Genomic DNA, 14,894 nt, shown 5'->3' with positions numbered 1-14,894 from the left:
AAGTGGGCAGCTCTTTTTGTCCCCGTCTCTCTGATGGACTGTTCTCTGTCAGTTTCTTTCTATAGATGCCTGTCACTAACTCTCTCTCATCCGTTTCGTCCCCGTCTCATCTATCAAGGACTCTCTCCAATTCCTATTCCCCCACCCCCTCGGTCTTGCGGTATCTCCGTTCTCTCAATTTCTGTCTCAGAATCTCTTCGCTTCCCTCTTTCTGGGTATCTCTCACTCCTTTCCTGCCTCTGAACCTGGTGTTGTCCCGTTGACTTTCTCGGCCTCCCTCCCAGAGTCACCCTGGTGGCGGCACAGTGACTTACACTGTGGGCTGCTAACCACAAGGTCTGCAGTTTGAAGCCAGCCAGCTGCTCCTTGGGCAAAAGCGGAGGCTTTTTCCTCCTGGGAAGGGTTTCCATCTCAGAACCCCAGAGGGGCAGTTCTGTGAGTTGGCATCGACCTGACCACAGCTTGGTTTCCTATTGGAGCTGCCGGGGAAGTGTTGGGCTCCTAACCACAAGGTCAGCCGTTTGAATCCCCCCACCACCCCAGCCGGAGAAAGAGGAAGTGTTCTACTCCTGTACAGACGTTCACCCTCAGAAACTCATCGGGGGCGGGTCTACCCAGTCCTGTGGGGTTACTCTGTGGGAACTGACTTTTGGGCAGTGGGTGTAGTTTTAGATTAGTCTCCCTCATGGTCCTGGTTTCTCAGGAGCACTGGCCGCTCTCGTGTCCTGCTGTCTCTGTTTCTGTCTCTCTCTCGGCTAGCGGGCCAGTTTAGGATCTTTCTGGCCGGCTCTCCTGTGTTTGTTTCCCAGGGCCTCTGTGTCTCTCCCTTTCTCCTCCATCTCAGCATCTCTGTGGCTGTGCCCTGGGGTGGACTCTGTGGTCTGGGTCTGTGGTGGGAACAGCGTGGGGATTAAGCCGCTGACGCCCCAGGTGGGGACCGCCCATAAGCCTCCCCTCAGCCCGTCCTATGCTCAGCACCTCACGTCGCAGCTGCTGGCTGACCAGAGGACGCGTTGCCCCCTGGAAAACCTCTGAAGATGACTGATGAGGAGCTGATACCAAGGGCTCAAGTAGAAAGCAAATGTTTTGAGAGTGATGAGGACAATAAATGTACAAATGTTGGCTGGGTGGGTGGGTGGTGGCAGCCTCGCTCTCTGTGTTGTGGCACGCCTGCTTGCCCAGTTAAAAGGGCTGCCATCAGCAGAATGCCAGGGTGTTGCTGCTGCCCCCCCCCCCAGGGAGGTCACACCCCAAAAGGGGAAATGGCAGGTAAAGGAGGAGTCGGAGTCGGGGAGAAAGCCTTCCTGGGTTGGCCTGGGTCTCATTTCCCTCCCTTTCGTTGGTAATTTCCTCTCTGTTTTTGTTCTGTCTGTCTCTGGGCTGGATCTCTGGCTCTCTCCACCTCCAGTCCCCTCATCACCCAGCTCTGTCTCTGCATGGCCCTCCTTTCCGCGTCTCTGATGGTTCTCTCTCTGCCTCTTCCTCCAGGGCTCTGCCTGGCCAGACGGAGAGACAGGGGGGTGGGTGGGAGGGATGGGGGAGGTGGGGGCGGTGAAGTGTGCTCAAAGCCCCACGGGTGGCCTTCCGATCCCAGCTCTGTTCTTTTCGGATTGCATGACCTCCGGCAAGCGGCTGCACCGTCCTGGGCCTCAGTTTACTCCACTGTGAAAAATCTGAAAAGAGTATGGCTTTTCTTCCAGGACCTGTCCGGGGAGTGGACTCAGGTGCACGGCAGACTGTGCGGTCCATCACCAGGCCTTTCCTCTGAGGTCCTGCTTTGCAGCCAGCAGCCTGCAGACTGTGGGCACTAATCATTTGCTCTACCCAAGGACTCCGCCCTCCCTTACAGGGAGGATGGATTAGGCCAGGGGAACATTAGGGCAGCCTGGCACCGAGTCGGAAGCCCTGGGGTGGTGAGGGTTCTGCTCTGAGTGGCGAGCCACCATGCTGGTCGTTTGAAGCCACCAGCCGTTCCACGGGCGAGAACTGAGGTTTTCTGCTCCCCGAAACATGGACAGTCTCAGAAACCCACAGGGGCAGTTCTTGCAATGGGTAGCTAGGAGATGGGATCGACTCCCCAGCAGTGACTTGGTTTTGGAGTCTGGTGTCTGAGGCGGCTCTTGCTCACGCCCAGGCGTCTGAGCTTGGTGTCTCTGTGGGGCAGTACCCTTGCCTCCCTGCCTTCAGGCCATCGCGGCCTTCACCTGCCAGCCTGTCTGCTGGACACCAGCCTCTCCCACTGCACACCCTCCTGAGGGGCAGGCACCATGGTGGGATTCAAATAATTTAACAGCCAGTTCACGGCCCTACTGACTATTTTAATATAAAAAAGGTATGCCAATCGGGAGCTTATTATTTTATATTACTACTTTCCTAAGACCAATCAAACTAGGTTACGTGAGGGTTACACAAATGGACGTTAGAAAGGTCTAAGGAAGGTCCACGTGAGATTTTCACCCTGGGCAGTTGCCCAAGCCTCCCACCTAAGTGGAAGCCCTGAGTGCCGTTTTAACAACTGGCTCACTGAACTCAACAACAACAACAACAACAACAACTAGGTACCTATTCTGATGAACCAGTGAGAACCGACTGAATCACACCACTAGGTAGACACGGGAGGGGGGGGTGTGGCTCCCCACCCGCGCCCAATTTTATTGTCAGCGAATCAGATGTCAACTCATAGTGACCCTATAGGACAGGGTCGAACTAACCCCCGCCCGGCCCCCTTGAGTTTCCAAGACTGTAATTCTTCACGGGAGTAAAAAGCCTGAACTTTCGCGTGCACAGTGGTGGTGGTTGGTTTCAAACTGGTGGCCTTGTGGATTACAGCCCAACGCGTAACCACGACAGCACCAGGGCTTGAGGGGTGGTGGTGGGTGGGGCGGGTGTTGTTGTTGTTGGGGACAGACCTCTCCAACCCTCCAACCATGTCTTCTATCTTTGCGGCCAGACTTCCCCTCCCGCAGTCCGGAGGGGCCATCCCCGTTCACCCGATTCGGCCAAATTGTAGTTGAATCTATTATAGAGAAAATTTATTAGGAAGTGATACAAAGTGTCCAGTACGTCTGGGGGGTAAGTGCTGTAAGTGAAATAGGGACGTGCACATTTTTCTTTGTCCTGGGGGCCGCAGACCCCCCAAGAGAAGTGGAAGGCAGAGGGGCTGAGGACCAGAGTGGGACAGCTAGAGCGCCGGAGGTGGGGCGGGGGCGGCGGGGCAGACATAGGCACAGGAAGAGGGACAGCGCAACTTGGGGACCTGGCTCGCCTCACTGCTTGCGCAGGCACATCTGGAAGGGCAGGGCCTGGGGCGTCAGCTCACGCCAGTCACATCTGGGAGGGCTGGGGCCTCAGCTCGTGCGCAGGCACATCTGGAAGGGTCGGGGCTTCAGTGCGTGCGCAGGCACATCTGGAAGGGCCGGTGACTGGAGCGTCAGCGCGCGTGCAGGCACATCTGGAAGGGCCGGGGCAGGGGTGTCAGCGCGCGTGCAGGCACATCTGGAAGGGCCGGGGCTTCAGCATGCGCGCAGGCACATCTGGAAGGGCCGGGGGCCATGGCTTCAGTGCGCGTGCAGGCACATCTGGAAGGGCCAGGGGCCGGGGCTTCAGCGTGCGCGCAGGCACATCTGGAAGGGCCGGGGCAGGGGCGTCAGTGCTCGCGCAGGCACATCTGGAAGGGCGGGCGGCTGGAGCGTCAGCGCGCGTGCAGGCACATCTGGAAGGGCCGCGGCAAATTGCCCAGCCCGGAGCTGAGAGGGGTCAGGTCTATGCTCTCGGGCGCTCCCAGCGGCCGCAGCGAGAAGCTCTGCAGGATGGCGGTCAGGTAGAGGAAGAGCTCCATGCGCGCCAGCGACTCGCCCAGGCACAGCCGGCGCCCTGCGGGGGGAGCGGTAAGGAAGAGCTGAGAGGGAGCCCAAGTCCCAAGGGGGAAAACACGAACAAAGCTAAGGATTGGCAACGTCAAAGACCCACCCTAGGGCGGAGAGCTAAATGACCCGGTGAAACAATTCCTGCCGCTGGGTTCGCACATCGACGCTGCCGCTACTAGCTTCGCGCTCTTGGACAAGCAGGGAACCCACCCCTCCAGCCTTCCGCTTACATCCAGACTGTGAAGAATGGCAGGCGCCATCAAATCCTCTGCACACTCAGCGATCCCACCAGGACAGAACAGAACTGCGCCCACCGGGTTTCCTAGGCTGTCCACTTTACAGGGTGTCAGGAGACATCATGCAGGGTAAAGGTGGAAGGCCCTCAAGGAGAGGGACTGGCACAGTGGCTGTCACCCTGGGCCCGGGCACAGGGACGGTTGGGAGGATGGTGCAGGACTGGCATAGTCACGATGGGCTGATACAGGCTTGATGTCCTCAACGACGATGACAACCACATCTCTATTGGAGCGGGTGGCCAGCACCCAAGAATGGCTTCCAAATGTCAGCCTTTCAATTATCCACTGAGCGCTTAACTGTTGGGACACCAGGGTCCCTTGTGAAGGGCAAATGCAGGTAGGATATGGAGAAGAGAAAGGGGATACTCTAAACACCACACCGCCATTCATTCCTCACCGCAACAAGAGGTGGGCTTCATGGTGAATGAGCTCCCTCTTACAGTGTGGCACTCGGAGGTGAGCTAACACATCCCAGGTCACACAGGTAGGAGATAGCAGAAATTGGATACAATGCCCAGGAGTCTAGTCACTTATCCACTACCAGAAAACCAAACCGAAGTCATTGCCATTGAGAGGATGCTCACATATGCACCCTCTAGGGCAGGGTAGAACCAGCCCTGTGAGTTAGGGAGACTCTCTTTCTCCCTTATATTCTAGCTCTTTTGACACGTGGTGTCTGTATGGGGTCAAGTCATCTCCAACACATATAGATCCTCTAGAGCAGAGTGAAACTGCCCCCAAAGGTTTCCTAGGCAGTAATCTTTAGGAGATGGAGGCCTGGTGGTGCAGTCAGTTAAGCGTTGGGCTGCTCATTGTAAGGCTGGGTGGTTCAAATCCATCAGCTGCCCCTCGGGAGAGAGATGAGGCTGGCTGCTCCCATTGGGTCAACATGAGTCAAAATTGACTCGATGGCAGTGAGTTTGTTTGTTTTTCCGATCCCATAAAGATGAATACACCCCATGGAGTTCTACTCTGTCCTATAGAGTCACTGTGCGGGGTGGGGGGGATCCACTAGATGCCAGCGGGCTTTTAAATCTTTGTGGGGCCGGTGGCTTGTGAGCAGTCTCCAAGATGTCTCCCAGCAGGGCTCCTCACCCAAGATGATTCTCCCTGAGTGGGCAGCGACCCTTTAGGGCAGGCTAGCCCACCTCTCTGAGTTTCTGAGCTCAGGCCTGTAGAAAACCACAGAGTGTGTGGTGGTTTTAAACTGCTGACCTTGAGGTCAGTGGCCCAACGCATAGCCACCACGGCCACCAGGACTGTTAATGCAACACTAATAGTTGCCTCCTGCGTTTTGGTTTTTTCTTTTCTCCAGCTACTGAGAAAACGCAAGATTTTTTTTTCTGGGGTGGGGGGGTGGGGGGAGGAGGGCTGGTGAAGATCCAAGCCAAGAAATAAAACCCCCTTCTGCTGTGCCACCCAGTGGAGAGAATTAGTTCCCATGGTGCCATTCCGTCTCTGGCCACTGGAGTTCAGGTTTCATCTGCCCAGAGCGACGGAGTGGGGAGCGGAGCTGGGGGAGGGTGTCCAAGTGCCAGGCTTTGGGGGAGTGGAACTAGGACTGGGGTACTTAGGTGGAAATATAGGCCCCAAACACTGACACCCCACCCCTCCCCCCACCTTTCTCACCAGCTGAGAAAGGCATGAAGGCGGGGCTCTTCCTGAAGGAGCGGTTTTCGTCCAAGAAATGCTCAGGATTGAACTTCTGGGGCGTCTGGAACTGGCTGGGGTCGTAGTGGACGGTGTTGAGGAGCGTAATCACATCTGTGCCCTGAGTGGGAGGGAAGCGGGCATTGGTGATGCAGAAGGGCAGGGGGTGGGCCTTGATCTGAGAGGGGCGGGGGCTTGGAGACCCCATCCCCTGGACCGATTCGGGATCCAGGAATGTATGTGTGTGAGTCTGGGATTCTTGGGCGATGGGTGTTAGCAGGTGGTGTTGCTGGGTCTGAGACAGGGTGCAGGGCACCCCTTCTTGCAGGGGATGGTTTATGGTTTTGGGGTTCCAGGGAATGGAGAGAGGTCTTGGAGAACATGCCTGGACAAAAGGGGATCTCCCAGGATAAAGTCTTAGGTTGGGGACCTGTCCTGGGGAAGGGGTCTGGGTTTAGAACGGGGTCCAGTTCATTATGACAGGAAATGGGGTCATGGGAAGGTCATGGGGGTAGTGACAGCTGCTAATGCCTGGGGTGTTGATTTTGGGTTTGGGGTGGGGGTGGAGGCGGACAGGGAGGGAGGAGCGGCGGGATTCCGGTTGCTAGAGACGCGAATGCAAGTTGCCAGGGCCTGGGAAGCCTCTGACCCGCGTGCGCCTTGCGCGGTGCCGCGCGCACCTTGGGTAGCAGGAAGCCGCGGAAAGCCGTGTCCCGGGTGACGCGGTGCGGCAAGTTCATGGGGATGACGTCGGCGAAGCGCTGCACCTCGTGGATCACGGCGTCGGTGTAGGGCATGGTCGCACGGTCCTCCAGCGATGGTAACCGTGCGCGCCCCACCACCCGGTCGATCTCCTCCTGGATTTGGGCTGAGGGGCGAGGAGCGGAGTCGGGGCTGGAAAGTGTGTGTGTGTGTGTGTGTGTGTGTGTGTGTGTGTGTGTGTCCAGATGTGTGTCCAGATGCTATAGGAGGCATTTGGGCAGCTGCTGGGCTAGCGAGCGTCAAGGGCGTGGCCTTGACCTTGCTGTTGGGCCGGAGCGGGTTGACTGCGCTCGGACCCCAGTGGGTGGTGAGGGCGGGGCTTAGGGACTGGAGCTCGAGCTTGTGGGCGGGGTCTGTCCCGGGGGCGGGGCTTGCTCGCTCGCTCACCTTGCACTTCCGCGTACTTCATGAGCACGAGGAAGGCGTGGCGCAGCGTCGTGCCCACGGTCTCGGTGCCACCAAAGAGCAGGTTATGCGTGGTCATCAGCAGAGTGTCCATGCAGAAGTGGCTCAGCGGGTCCTGCTTCTCCTGCAGGGCGGGGAGATGGGAAGGTGAGTCAGGGCCAGGAGACGGCCCCACCTGTGTCCAACCTGAGACACCAAGATCGTGGGCTCCCGCCCAATGCCACCCGTTGCCCCCTGAGTCCCGCCTCTGCTTAACTCCCCGCGGGAGCGCCCAGGGGTACGGAAGGGCGGGTTCAGGTGAATCCCTGCTTCGGGGCCCACAACTAGCATCTTGGCGTCTCAAGGACTTCTAATTAAACTGTTAATTGGCCGTGGCCGGGAGCGGTTCCGGGCACCAGCCCATCGTGGGCAGGTGTTCAACTTCAACTTGTGGAGCTGAGCGGACCATCCCAGAACCCGCCCACGCCGGTATCCAAGCTGGTTTGAGCCCAGGGCTATGGGCAGGCTGCAGGTCAGGTGGAGGTGAGATTTCCCGGCAAAGCGTACTTCCGCCATCTTGGTGAGAAAGCAGTCGATGAAGTCCCGGGGCGAGTTGGGGTCCAGCGAGGCCTGGTGCTCGCGGACACTGTGGGCGATGAGGTCCTTGACCCGCCCGAAATTCTGGAAGAGGCGTCGGTGCGGCCCAGGCATCCAGTCCAGGAGGCTTGGGAAGAGGTTGTACATCTGTGGACAAGGCAGGGCCACCAGGCTATTAGAGGAATGGGTGCGGGTGGGGGATGGGGGAGCGGGGGCGCAGCGAGTGAGGTCAGGGTAGACCAGGTGGGGTCGGGCGATGGGAGATGGTCAGTTAGCTAAGGCGGAGTCTGTTTGCCATGGGCGAAGTTCAAAAGACAAAACCCGAACTCCCTGCTATCGAGAGGCCATGCCAACTCATAGCGACCCTGTAGGGCAGAGTACAACTGCCCCCTGTGGGTTTCTGAAATTGTAACGCTTTGCCGGAGTCGAAAGCCTCCTTTTTCTTCCAGAGAGCGGCTGGTGGTTTCCAGCCGCTGACCTTGCGGTTTGCAGCCCAACTGCCTAACGGTGGGGCCACCAGGGTCAGGTCGGACCAAGTTCTAGTCGCTTTTCCTCCCCGCCCTCTCCATCCCTGTGCGCCCCACTCCTCCCAGTCCCTAGTGGCTCTTGGCCTCCAGACCTCTCCCCAGGGGGTGCTCATGATTTGGAAGTTGTCATTGATGAGGCTAATGAAGGTGAGGAGACGCTCGTCCTCATACTCGAAGCGGCTCCCGAAGAGCACGGAGCAGATGATGTTGGACACGGAGCGGCTCAGCACAAACTTGGGGTCGAAGGGCTCACCTGAGGGAGAGGGACGGCGCCGGTGAAGCACGAGAGCCAGGCAGCCCCAGCCCCTTGCGTTGCACAACATCCAGGCCAAACTGGCCAACTGTATTACAACACACAAGATCCCTGCTCCGCCCCCACCCCTCATATTTGGCCACACAACAGACAGCGATGGCTTCACAACTCCCCACAGCACATGACATCTCCACCAGCCAGCAGTGGAACAGGCTGTTCTTGGCCACCGTTTCCCATCCTCTACAGAAACAAAAACTAAAAAAACCATAACAAAACAAAACAAAACAAAAAAAAACAAAAAGCAAGCTCACTGCCCAGAAGCCTCATCTTTCTCCCTGGAGTGGCTGGTGGTTTCCAACTGCTGAACTTGCACTACAGAGCCCAACGCAAACCCACTACACTCTCCAAGGTTCCCTCCAGTCCTGTCAAGTGGGCCTGATAACTTGATTTACTTCTTAGGGTGGGGTGGTATTTCAAGGATGCGCACAAAGGATATATACAGAATGTGTGGAGCAGTGGTTAAAAACAAAAACAAACTCACGGCCGTGGAGTTGATTCTGACTCACAGTGACCCTTTAGGAGCCGGTCTGTGCAGGTTCCCAAGCCTGGTACTTTTTACAGGAGTAGAAAGCCTCATCTTTCTTTCAAGAAGGGTGGTGGTGGTGGGGGGGGGGGCTCCTAACTGCTGATCTTGCACTACATCACCAGGACCCCAGTTCAAACGATGGTAGGGAATCATGTAAGAGTTGGTTACAAAACACTCCCCATCAAAAAAAAAAAAACCCACAAAATATTCCCTCCTCAATAGCGAAGCAGTGAGTGCTACCTGGGCTTCGGAACCACAGGAATAAGACGGGGCTTTCTGCTCTCTGAAACAGTTTTGGAAACTCACAGGGGCAGTTCTACCCTGTCCTATAGGGTCGTCGTGAGTCAATACCGACTCGATGGCAGTGAGTGAGACCATTTCCTGAGCGTTTCACCAGTAGCATAGTGCCGGGTATACAACAGGGGTGGAATCAAGGGACATTAGCATGTAGAGTGCGGACTTCCGGCATCAATAATTGTGAATTTACACTCTCTCTCCTCCACTTACTAGCTGTGTTACTTCAGGTCTGTTACTGAACCTCTGCTTGCCCCTCCATTTTCTCATCTGCAAAATGGATTGCATTTGAGGCTTAGAGGGCTCACGCAATCCGCATGGACCCAGCAGGTGGTGGGTCCCCAAGCATCCCCCCACCATCACTACTACTATCATCCCCATCCCCATCCCCTAAAACCACACCCGCCTTTCTCTAACTACCACCTGGCGACAGCAACACATTCAGCCTTTCGAGCCTCAAGGACGTGCAGCCCTGCAACCCGCTCCACCTCCAGGGGCGCCGTTCCCCATGGGGACCCAGAGGAGGGCGTGGTACCGGAAGTCGCCTGTGGGACCGGAAGCCCTGACCACCATTCCCTGGAGGGGTCTGACCTTCCGTCTTCCGCAGCTCTGCCAGCAAGAAGCTGCCCTCCTCCAGGATCCGCTCCTCAATGCTCCTCTTGCCCATCCCGAAGTTGCGGAGGATCTGGACAGAGAATCTCCTCAGGACTTTCCACCGGTCCCCGTTGGAGAAGGCGATACCTGGGGAGCAGAAGAGGCGGGCAACTCAACACATCACCCTTCCCCCACCACTCGGAGATGGAAAGAATGCCTGCCCCCTCCCCCTTCCATGCAGCCAGGAAGCTCTGGCTTGATTTTCCAGGCTGGGGCTGGTGCCTCCTTTGAGCTTCAGTGGGCTCTCATCACAGCTGGGGGAGCCAGGAGCCCGGAGAAACCAGCGTGGGGACTGCTTGTGTTGTCACTGTGTGCCTAGGACGCCTACTTCCTAAGACAGGAGGTTGGCGGTTGCTTAGGAATGAACTCAGTGAATGAATGAATGAATGCATGATAAGTAAAATAAAAACCTAAAACCTGGGAGCTTATTCAGGAACCAGACAGACTGTTCTCTCCCTGGACTCAGGGAGATCCTTCTGCCTAGAACTCTCTCTACCCCTAGTCTTTCCCTGGCTAGTCGGTTCCATAGTTCAGGTTCCAACTGCCCAGGCTCACTCTATCCTGGCATGGACCCCTTGACCTGTGCCTCCCCATCCCAGCCCTGACCAAGCTGGGCTGTCTTAGTCAGGGCTGACTATCCCACTGGACGGGAAGTTACGTGAGGAGAAGGTCTCAGGTGTGTTTTGTCTCGGATTCCTCTGGGTCCAGGAGATTATTAGCTGCCCGGAGGCCATTTGTCCATAACTAGACACCATCCCTGCTGTGACTACCTCCCCTGTGCTGTCTACTGAGTAATTGGAACAATAACCGGAAGTTTCTGAGTAACGGATGATGTCTGCTTCCGAATGCTTTGGAAAGGTATCGAGGTGCAAGGCAGCCAGGTGACCTTCTCAAGTACCCTCTCTTTTGCATCCGGTGTTCCTGAACAGGTGCTTCATAAGGCCAAGGGGAGCCCCAGAGGAGCTTGAGGAAGACGAAAGGAGAGCACTACTCAAGTCTCCATTTTAACTAGGACAGCTGTCCTTGTTTTGTTCACGTGTTGGGCCTTTGTATAGGACTTCCATTTAGTAAGGAATGTGTGTGAGTTTCATTGACAAACCATAAAAATTCCAGACTTCTACATGGGGAGGAGGAGGACAAATAATTGCATGGTGGGTTTGGACTTATGTCGAAACAGAGAGTTGTGTGAAGGATTTGAGATGGGCAAGATCTGGAGCGAATGATGCAAGTTGCTGGGTAGGGGTAGAGCTAGGCTGGGGATGAGGCAACAGTGGGGGTGGTGGGGTGGGTAAATTGGGGTTGGAGATGGAGTTGGGTGGAATGAGAGAGATTGGCAGATTGGAGATGGGACTGAGATTGGGGTAGGGCAGAGAGGGGCGAGGGCTGGTTTTGGTGATGGTAGTGGGATTGACGTTGAGGTTGAAAATGGGGATTGGCCATTTAAATGTAAGATTGGGATTGATGAAGGGTTTGGGCCTGGGGAGAAAAATGGCAGCAGAGTTCATGTTGAAGAAAGCTAAGGTGACCAGATTTTAACATTGGTAAAACGGGACACCAGCGGGACACCATTGATAAAACTCATATCCTGGCGAAATAGCCACATGGCAGCCGAAAACCGTATACCCTAGCATGTCGTGTATCCTTTCCAAAAATCAGGACTTTTTAAAAACGCCACAGGACTTGAGAAAAATTGTTAAAAAGTGGGACATCTGCTCACCTAGGAAGGTGTTGATAATGCCATTCGACCTGCAATTGGGAGAGGGTTCATAATGGGAGCGGACGTTGTAGCGAGATGCAGTTGGGCTTGTGGATAGGGAAAGAGTTGAGGTTGAAATGTAGAAGATTGGGGCAGGGTTGCTGGGGGTGGGGGGTTGGGCTGAGGTTGACAAGGAGGGCTGGGGCCAGATAATTTGTCCACGCGATTGAGGAGGCAAGTTGGTGATGAGGTAGGGGTGGACATAAAGATGGGAATGAGAATTGAGTTCAAGGTCAATGGACATGGGGCCCGGTCTGGAAGTGCCATTCAAGATGATGATGATGGGCGAGATGGGATACTCTTCAACCTTAGGTGAAGATGGCCTGGTTCCATTCCATTTCCTGATTCCATGAGATCAGGAACCCAGAGTGAGTCCACAGTTGGGAGGATAGCCCACCACCCTCATCCCACACCGTGGAAAAGGACACGGGAGGAGGAGATGGGAAGAAGGCTTACCATTGCCCTTAGTGAAGTTAAAAAAGACGGGGTAGTCTCCACGGCCACTAAACTCCTCCCCCTGGTCCACGAGGGCTTCCTTCACGGCTTGGTATCCGCTGAGGACCACCACCCGCCTGGGCCCCAGGTGCACTGTGTACACTGAGCCATATTCCTTGCTCAGCTGGGGGTAAGAAGACAAGTCACATGGGAGGGGGGCTTGGGGCCATGGGAGCCCCCCTCCCCCCAGCTCTTTCCCCCATCACCCAAGCCTAGGACGCTGCACCTTGGTGAGGGAAGTCAGCATGTCTTGGGAACAGAGCTGTAGCAGGTTTCCCAGGACGGGGAGAGGTTTGGGTCCTGGGGGCAGCCGGCCCTTGCCTCTTGAGTTGAGGGTCAGAAGCAGACAGACAAAACCCAGGAGCAGGAGCAAGATGGCTGTGATGACGCTGTCCATGGTGAAGGCGGCTGCCGGCGCCTGGAGGACAAAGGGCGGGGAGGGCAGGTCTGGGAGTGGGGGGCTACTTCGTCTCCATCGCACACCAGTAGCGCTGGATTCTGCAAGCCCCAGAAATGGGGCGGACAGAGAGATGAAGTAGGAAGAGGTAGGGACAGGGAGAGGGCAGGGGGTAGTGAGGGAAGAAGACAGCGAGAACGAGAAAGAGAATGAATGGAGGAAAGATGGCAATGATTGACGTGGAACCCCCCACCCCCACCCCCAAGAGGATGAACAATGGCAATGTGGGTAAAGGGAGACAGCGGATGGCATAAGATATGAAAACAATAATAATTTATCATTTGTCAAGGGTTCACAAGAGAGCAATTGTTGGGGAGGGAGGGAAAAAGAGCTGAGACCAAGGGCTCAAGTAGAAAGAAAAGGTTTTGAAAATGATGAGGGCAACATATGCACACATATGCTGGAGACAAGTGATGTGTGGATTGTGATAAGAGGTGTAAGAACCCCCGGTACATGATTTATATATAAAAAAAGAGAATGAATGGAGGTCAGAAACAAAGACCCAAAAAGGTCTATGTACACATATATCTATAGTTATATAGACCTACACACATACAGAAACAGAGAGGGAGGGGGCATAAAAATAGGAAACTGCTAGAGAGATGAGAGAGATAGAGCTAGAGAGAGAAAAAGACATCTATCATCTACCTACCTGTCATACCTACCTACTGATTGATCATGATCAATCTATCATATATCCATCAAGAGATTGGTTCTCACACAAGTCAGTTATAGGACACACAGGCACAGAGATGGGGAGTTTTATGGAGAGACCGACAGAAAGAAGAGAAAGAGATGGAAATAGAGGCATAGAGCTAGAGAGATAGAGACGGGAGAGAGGGAGAGAGATACAGAGACACAGAGAGAAACAGACGAGGAGAAGAGAGAGGGAATAACAGACACAGAGAGAGAGACAGACATGTAGACAGATGGTAGGAGAAATGGAGAGAATGAGAGGGACAAAGGGAAGAAGAGAGTGAAGCAGAGGTGGTGGGTGGGAGGCAGAAGCAGAAACAGACCATCAAGGGTTCTGAAGGAAGAGGTCACCAGCCAGAGAGAGGGGGCTCCCTCTGTGGGGTGGTGGTGGCAGAATAGCCCCTCAGTGCCCTGGAAATACTTATCAAACGAACAAACAGACCCAGAGAGGGATCCAGAGATCCGACCGCCTGCAGTAGAGATGGCAAGGGAGATTCCAAGCTAGTCTCAGAGCACGTCTCCCGAGAGCCCCTCTTCCTCTTCCAGGACCCCCAGCCCAGCCCTTTACCTGCGGAGCTGCAAGGGCAGCCGTGTGTCCAGGAAAGCCAGTTAAGGTCTGCTTCAGATGTGCCTTGCAGCTTTAAGTGTCTGGGGGGCGGGGGGGGGGCGGGGGCTGCTCAGAAACGGCTTCTCTCCACCCTCACCCCCTTCAGTTGTTTTCCCAGGGAACCTTAATCCCCTCCCACCTCCCTGAAACTCCTTGGGTGCAGCCTTAGGGCTCACAGCCAGCTGGAATGGCACCTTGTGTGGGGGACACACCTGGAGTGCCCTCCGTCACCCCGCTGAAGCAGGAAGACCTCAGCTCTCCATGGTCGGGCGAGGTCATTTGCCCAGTGGTTGGCATCTGTTTTTTTGTGTGTGCCATTCAGGACTCTGGCCACGGTTTAGGGGGGGTCTTCTCAACCTTCTAATAAGGTTAAGGCAAAATGATGGGCCAGGGGTGGGGGCTCTATATTTCTCTGGGTTCAAGGTCAGTGCTGTCACCGGCTCTGTGGCCCCGGGCAAGTCCCTTTCCCTCTCTGCCTGGGTCTTTCTCATCCCCTGGCGGGCAGGTTTCAGAGCTGTTTTCTCTTCTCTGTATCTTGCTGCTTGCACCTCTTGGCCTCTGCAGTTCTCCATCATGTCAGCCGTGGGCTTTGCTTGTGCCAACCAAACTTCGGGGTCGTTTTATTTTTCTCTGATCGCTCTTCTTCTCTCCCCCTGCCATCTCTGTCCCTCTGGGTCTCTGTTTCTTACTTTCTTTAACCTGGCTCCATCTCTCCTCTCCACTCCTTCCTTGGTCTCCCCTTGTCTGCATGTCGTTGGTCTCTGCTACTTTTTCCTCTGGGCTCTTTGAGCCACTCCCTGTGTCTTTGCCCAGTCAGATTGCCAGGCCTGGAGGGAAGGAGGGTTTTTGGGAAAGGGTGGGGGTGGCTGAAAACTGCCTCCCGGACAGTTTTGGATAAAATCTCTGTCCCACATACAGTGCTCTCCCTGCCCCCTACCAGCTACATCCCCCACTTGGTTCTCGCCCCAGATTCTGGCCCTGACTGCCCAACTCCTGCCTGAGTCATAGGCAGAC

The 14,894-nt window shown here is 55.5% G+C and overlaps 1 protein-coding gene across 1 annotated transcript; it reads right to left on the bottom strand.

Annotated features, from left to right (window-relative positions):
- Positions 1-3,430: 3,430 nt before the first annotated feature.
- LOC142431479 (cytochrome P450 2F1) lies at positions 3,431-14,672 on the bottom strand. The gene is made up of 11 exons (XM_075536444.1): positions 14,570-14,672; positions 13,842-13,921; positions 12,347-12,538; positions 12,082-12,244; positions 9,807-9,956; positions 8,175-8,335; positions 7,526-7,702; positions 6,962-7,103; positions 6,493-6,680; positions 5,792-5,933; positions 3,431-3,873 (listed from the first exon to the last, which is right to left on the bottom strand). The coding sequence occupies exons 3-11, from the start codon at positions 12,515-12,517 to the stop codon at positions 3,692-3,694; spliced, it is 1,476 nt and encodes a 491-aa protein (XP_075392559.1). The 5' UTR covers positions 12,518-12,538; positions 13,842-13,921; positions 14,570-14,672; the 3' UTR covers positions 3,431-3,691.
- Positions 14,673-14,894: the final 222 nt, after the last annotated feature.

This window comes from Tenrec ecaudatus, chromosome 18, assembly GCF_050624435.1.
Source record: "Tenrec ecaudatus isolate mTenEca1 chromosome 18, mTenEca1.hap1, whole genome shotgun sequence".
Taxonomy (NCBI): Eukaryota; Metazoa; Chordata; class Mammalia; order Afrosoricida; family Tenrecidae; genus Tenrec; species Tenrec ecaudatus.
This window is presented reverse-complemented; position numbering and strand designations above follow the sequence as displayed.

Excerpts from the sequence above, each read along its gene's own strand:
- LOC142431479 (XM_075536444.1), bottom strand. The coding sequence starts at position 12,517 with ATGGACAGCGTCATCACAGCCATCTTGCTCCTGCTCCTGGGTTTTGTC. Across the intron at positions 7,703-8,174 it reads TGAGCACCCCCTGGGGAGAG|ATGTACAACCTCTTCCCAAG; the intron begins GTCTGGAGGCCA and ends CCTTGTCCACAG. Across the intron at positions 3,874-5,791 it reads CTTCATGCCTTTCTCAGCTG|GGCGCCGGCTGTGCCTGGGC; the intron begins GTGAGAAAGGTG and ends CTCCCCCCGCAG.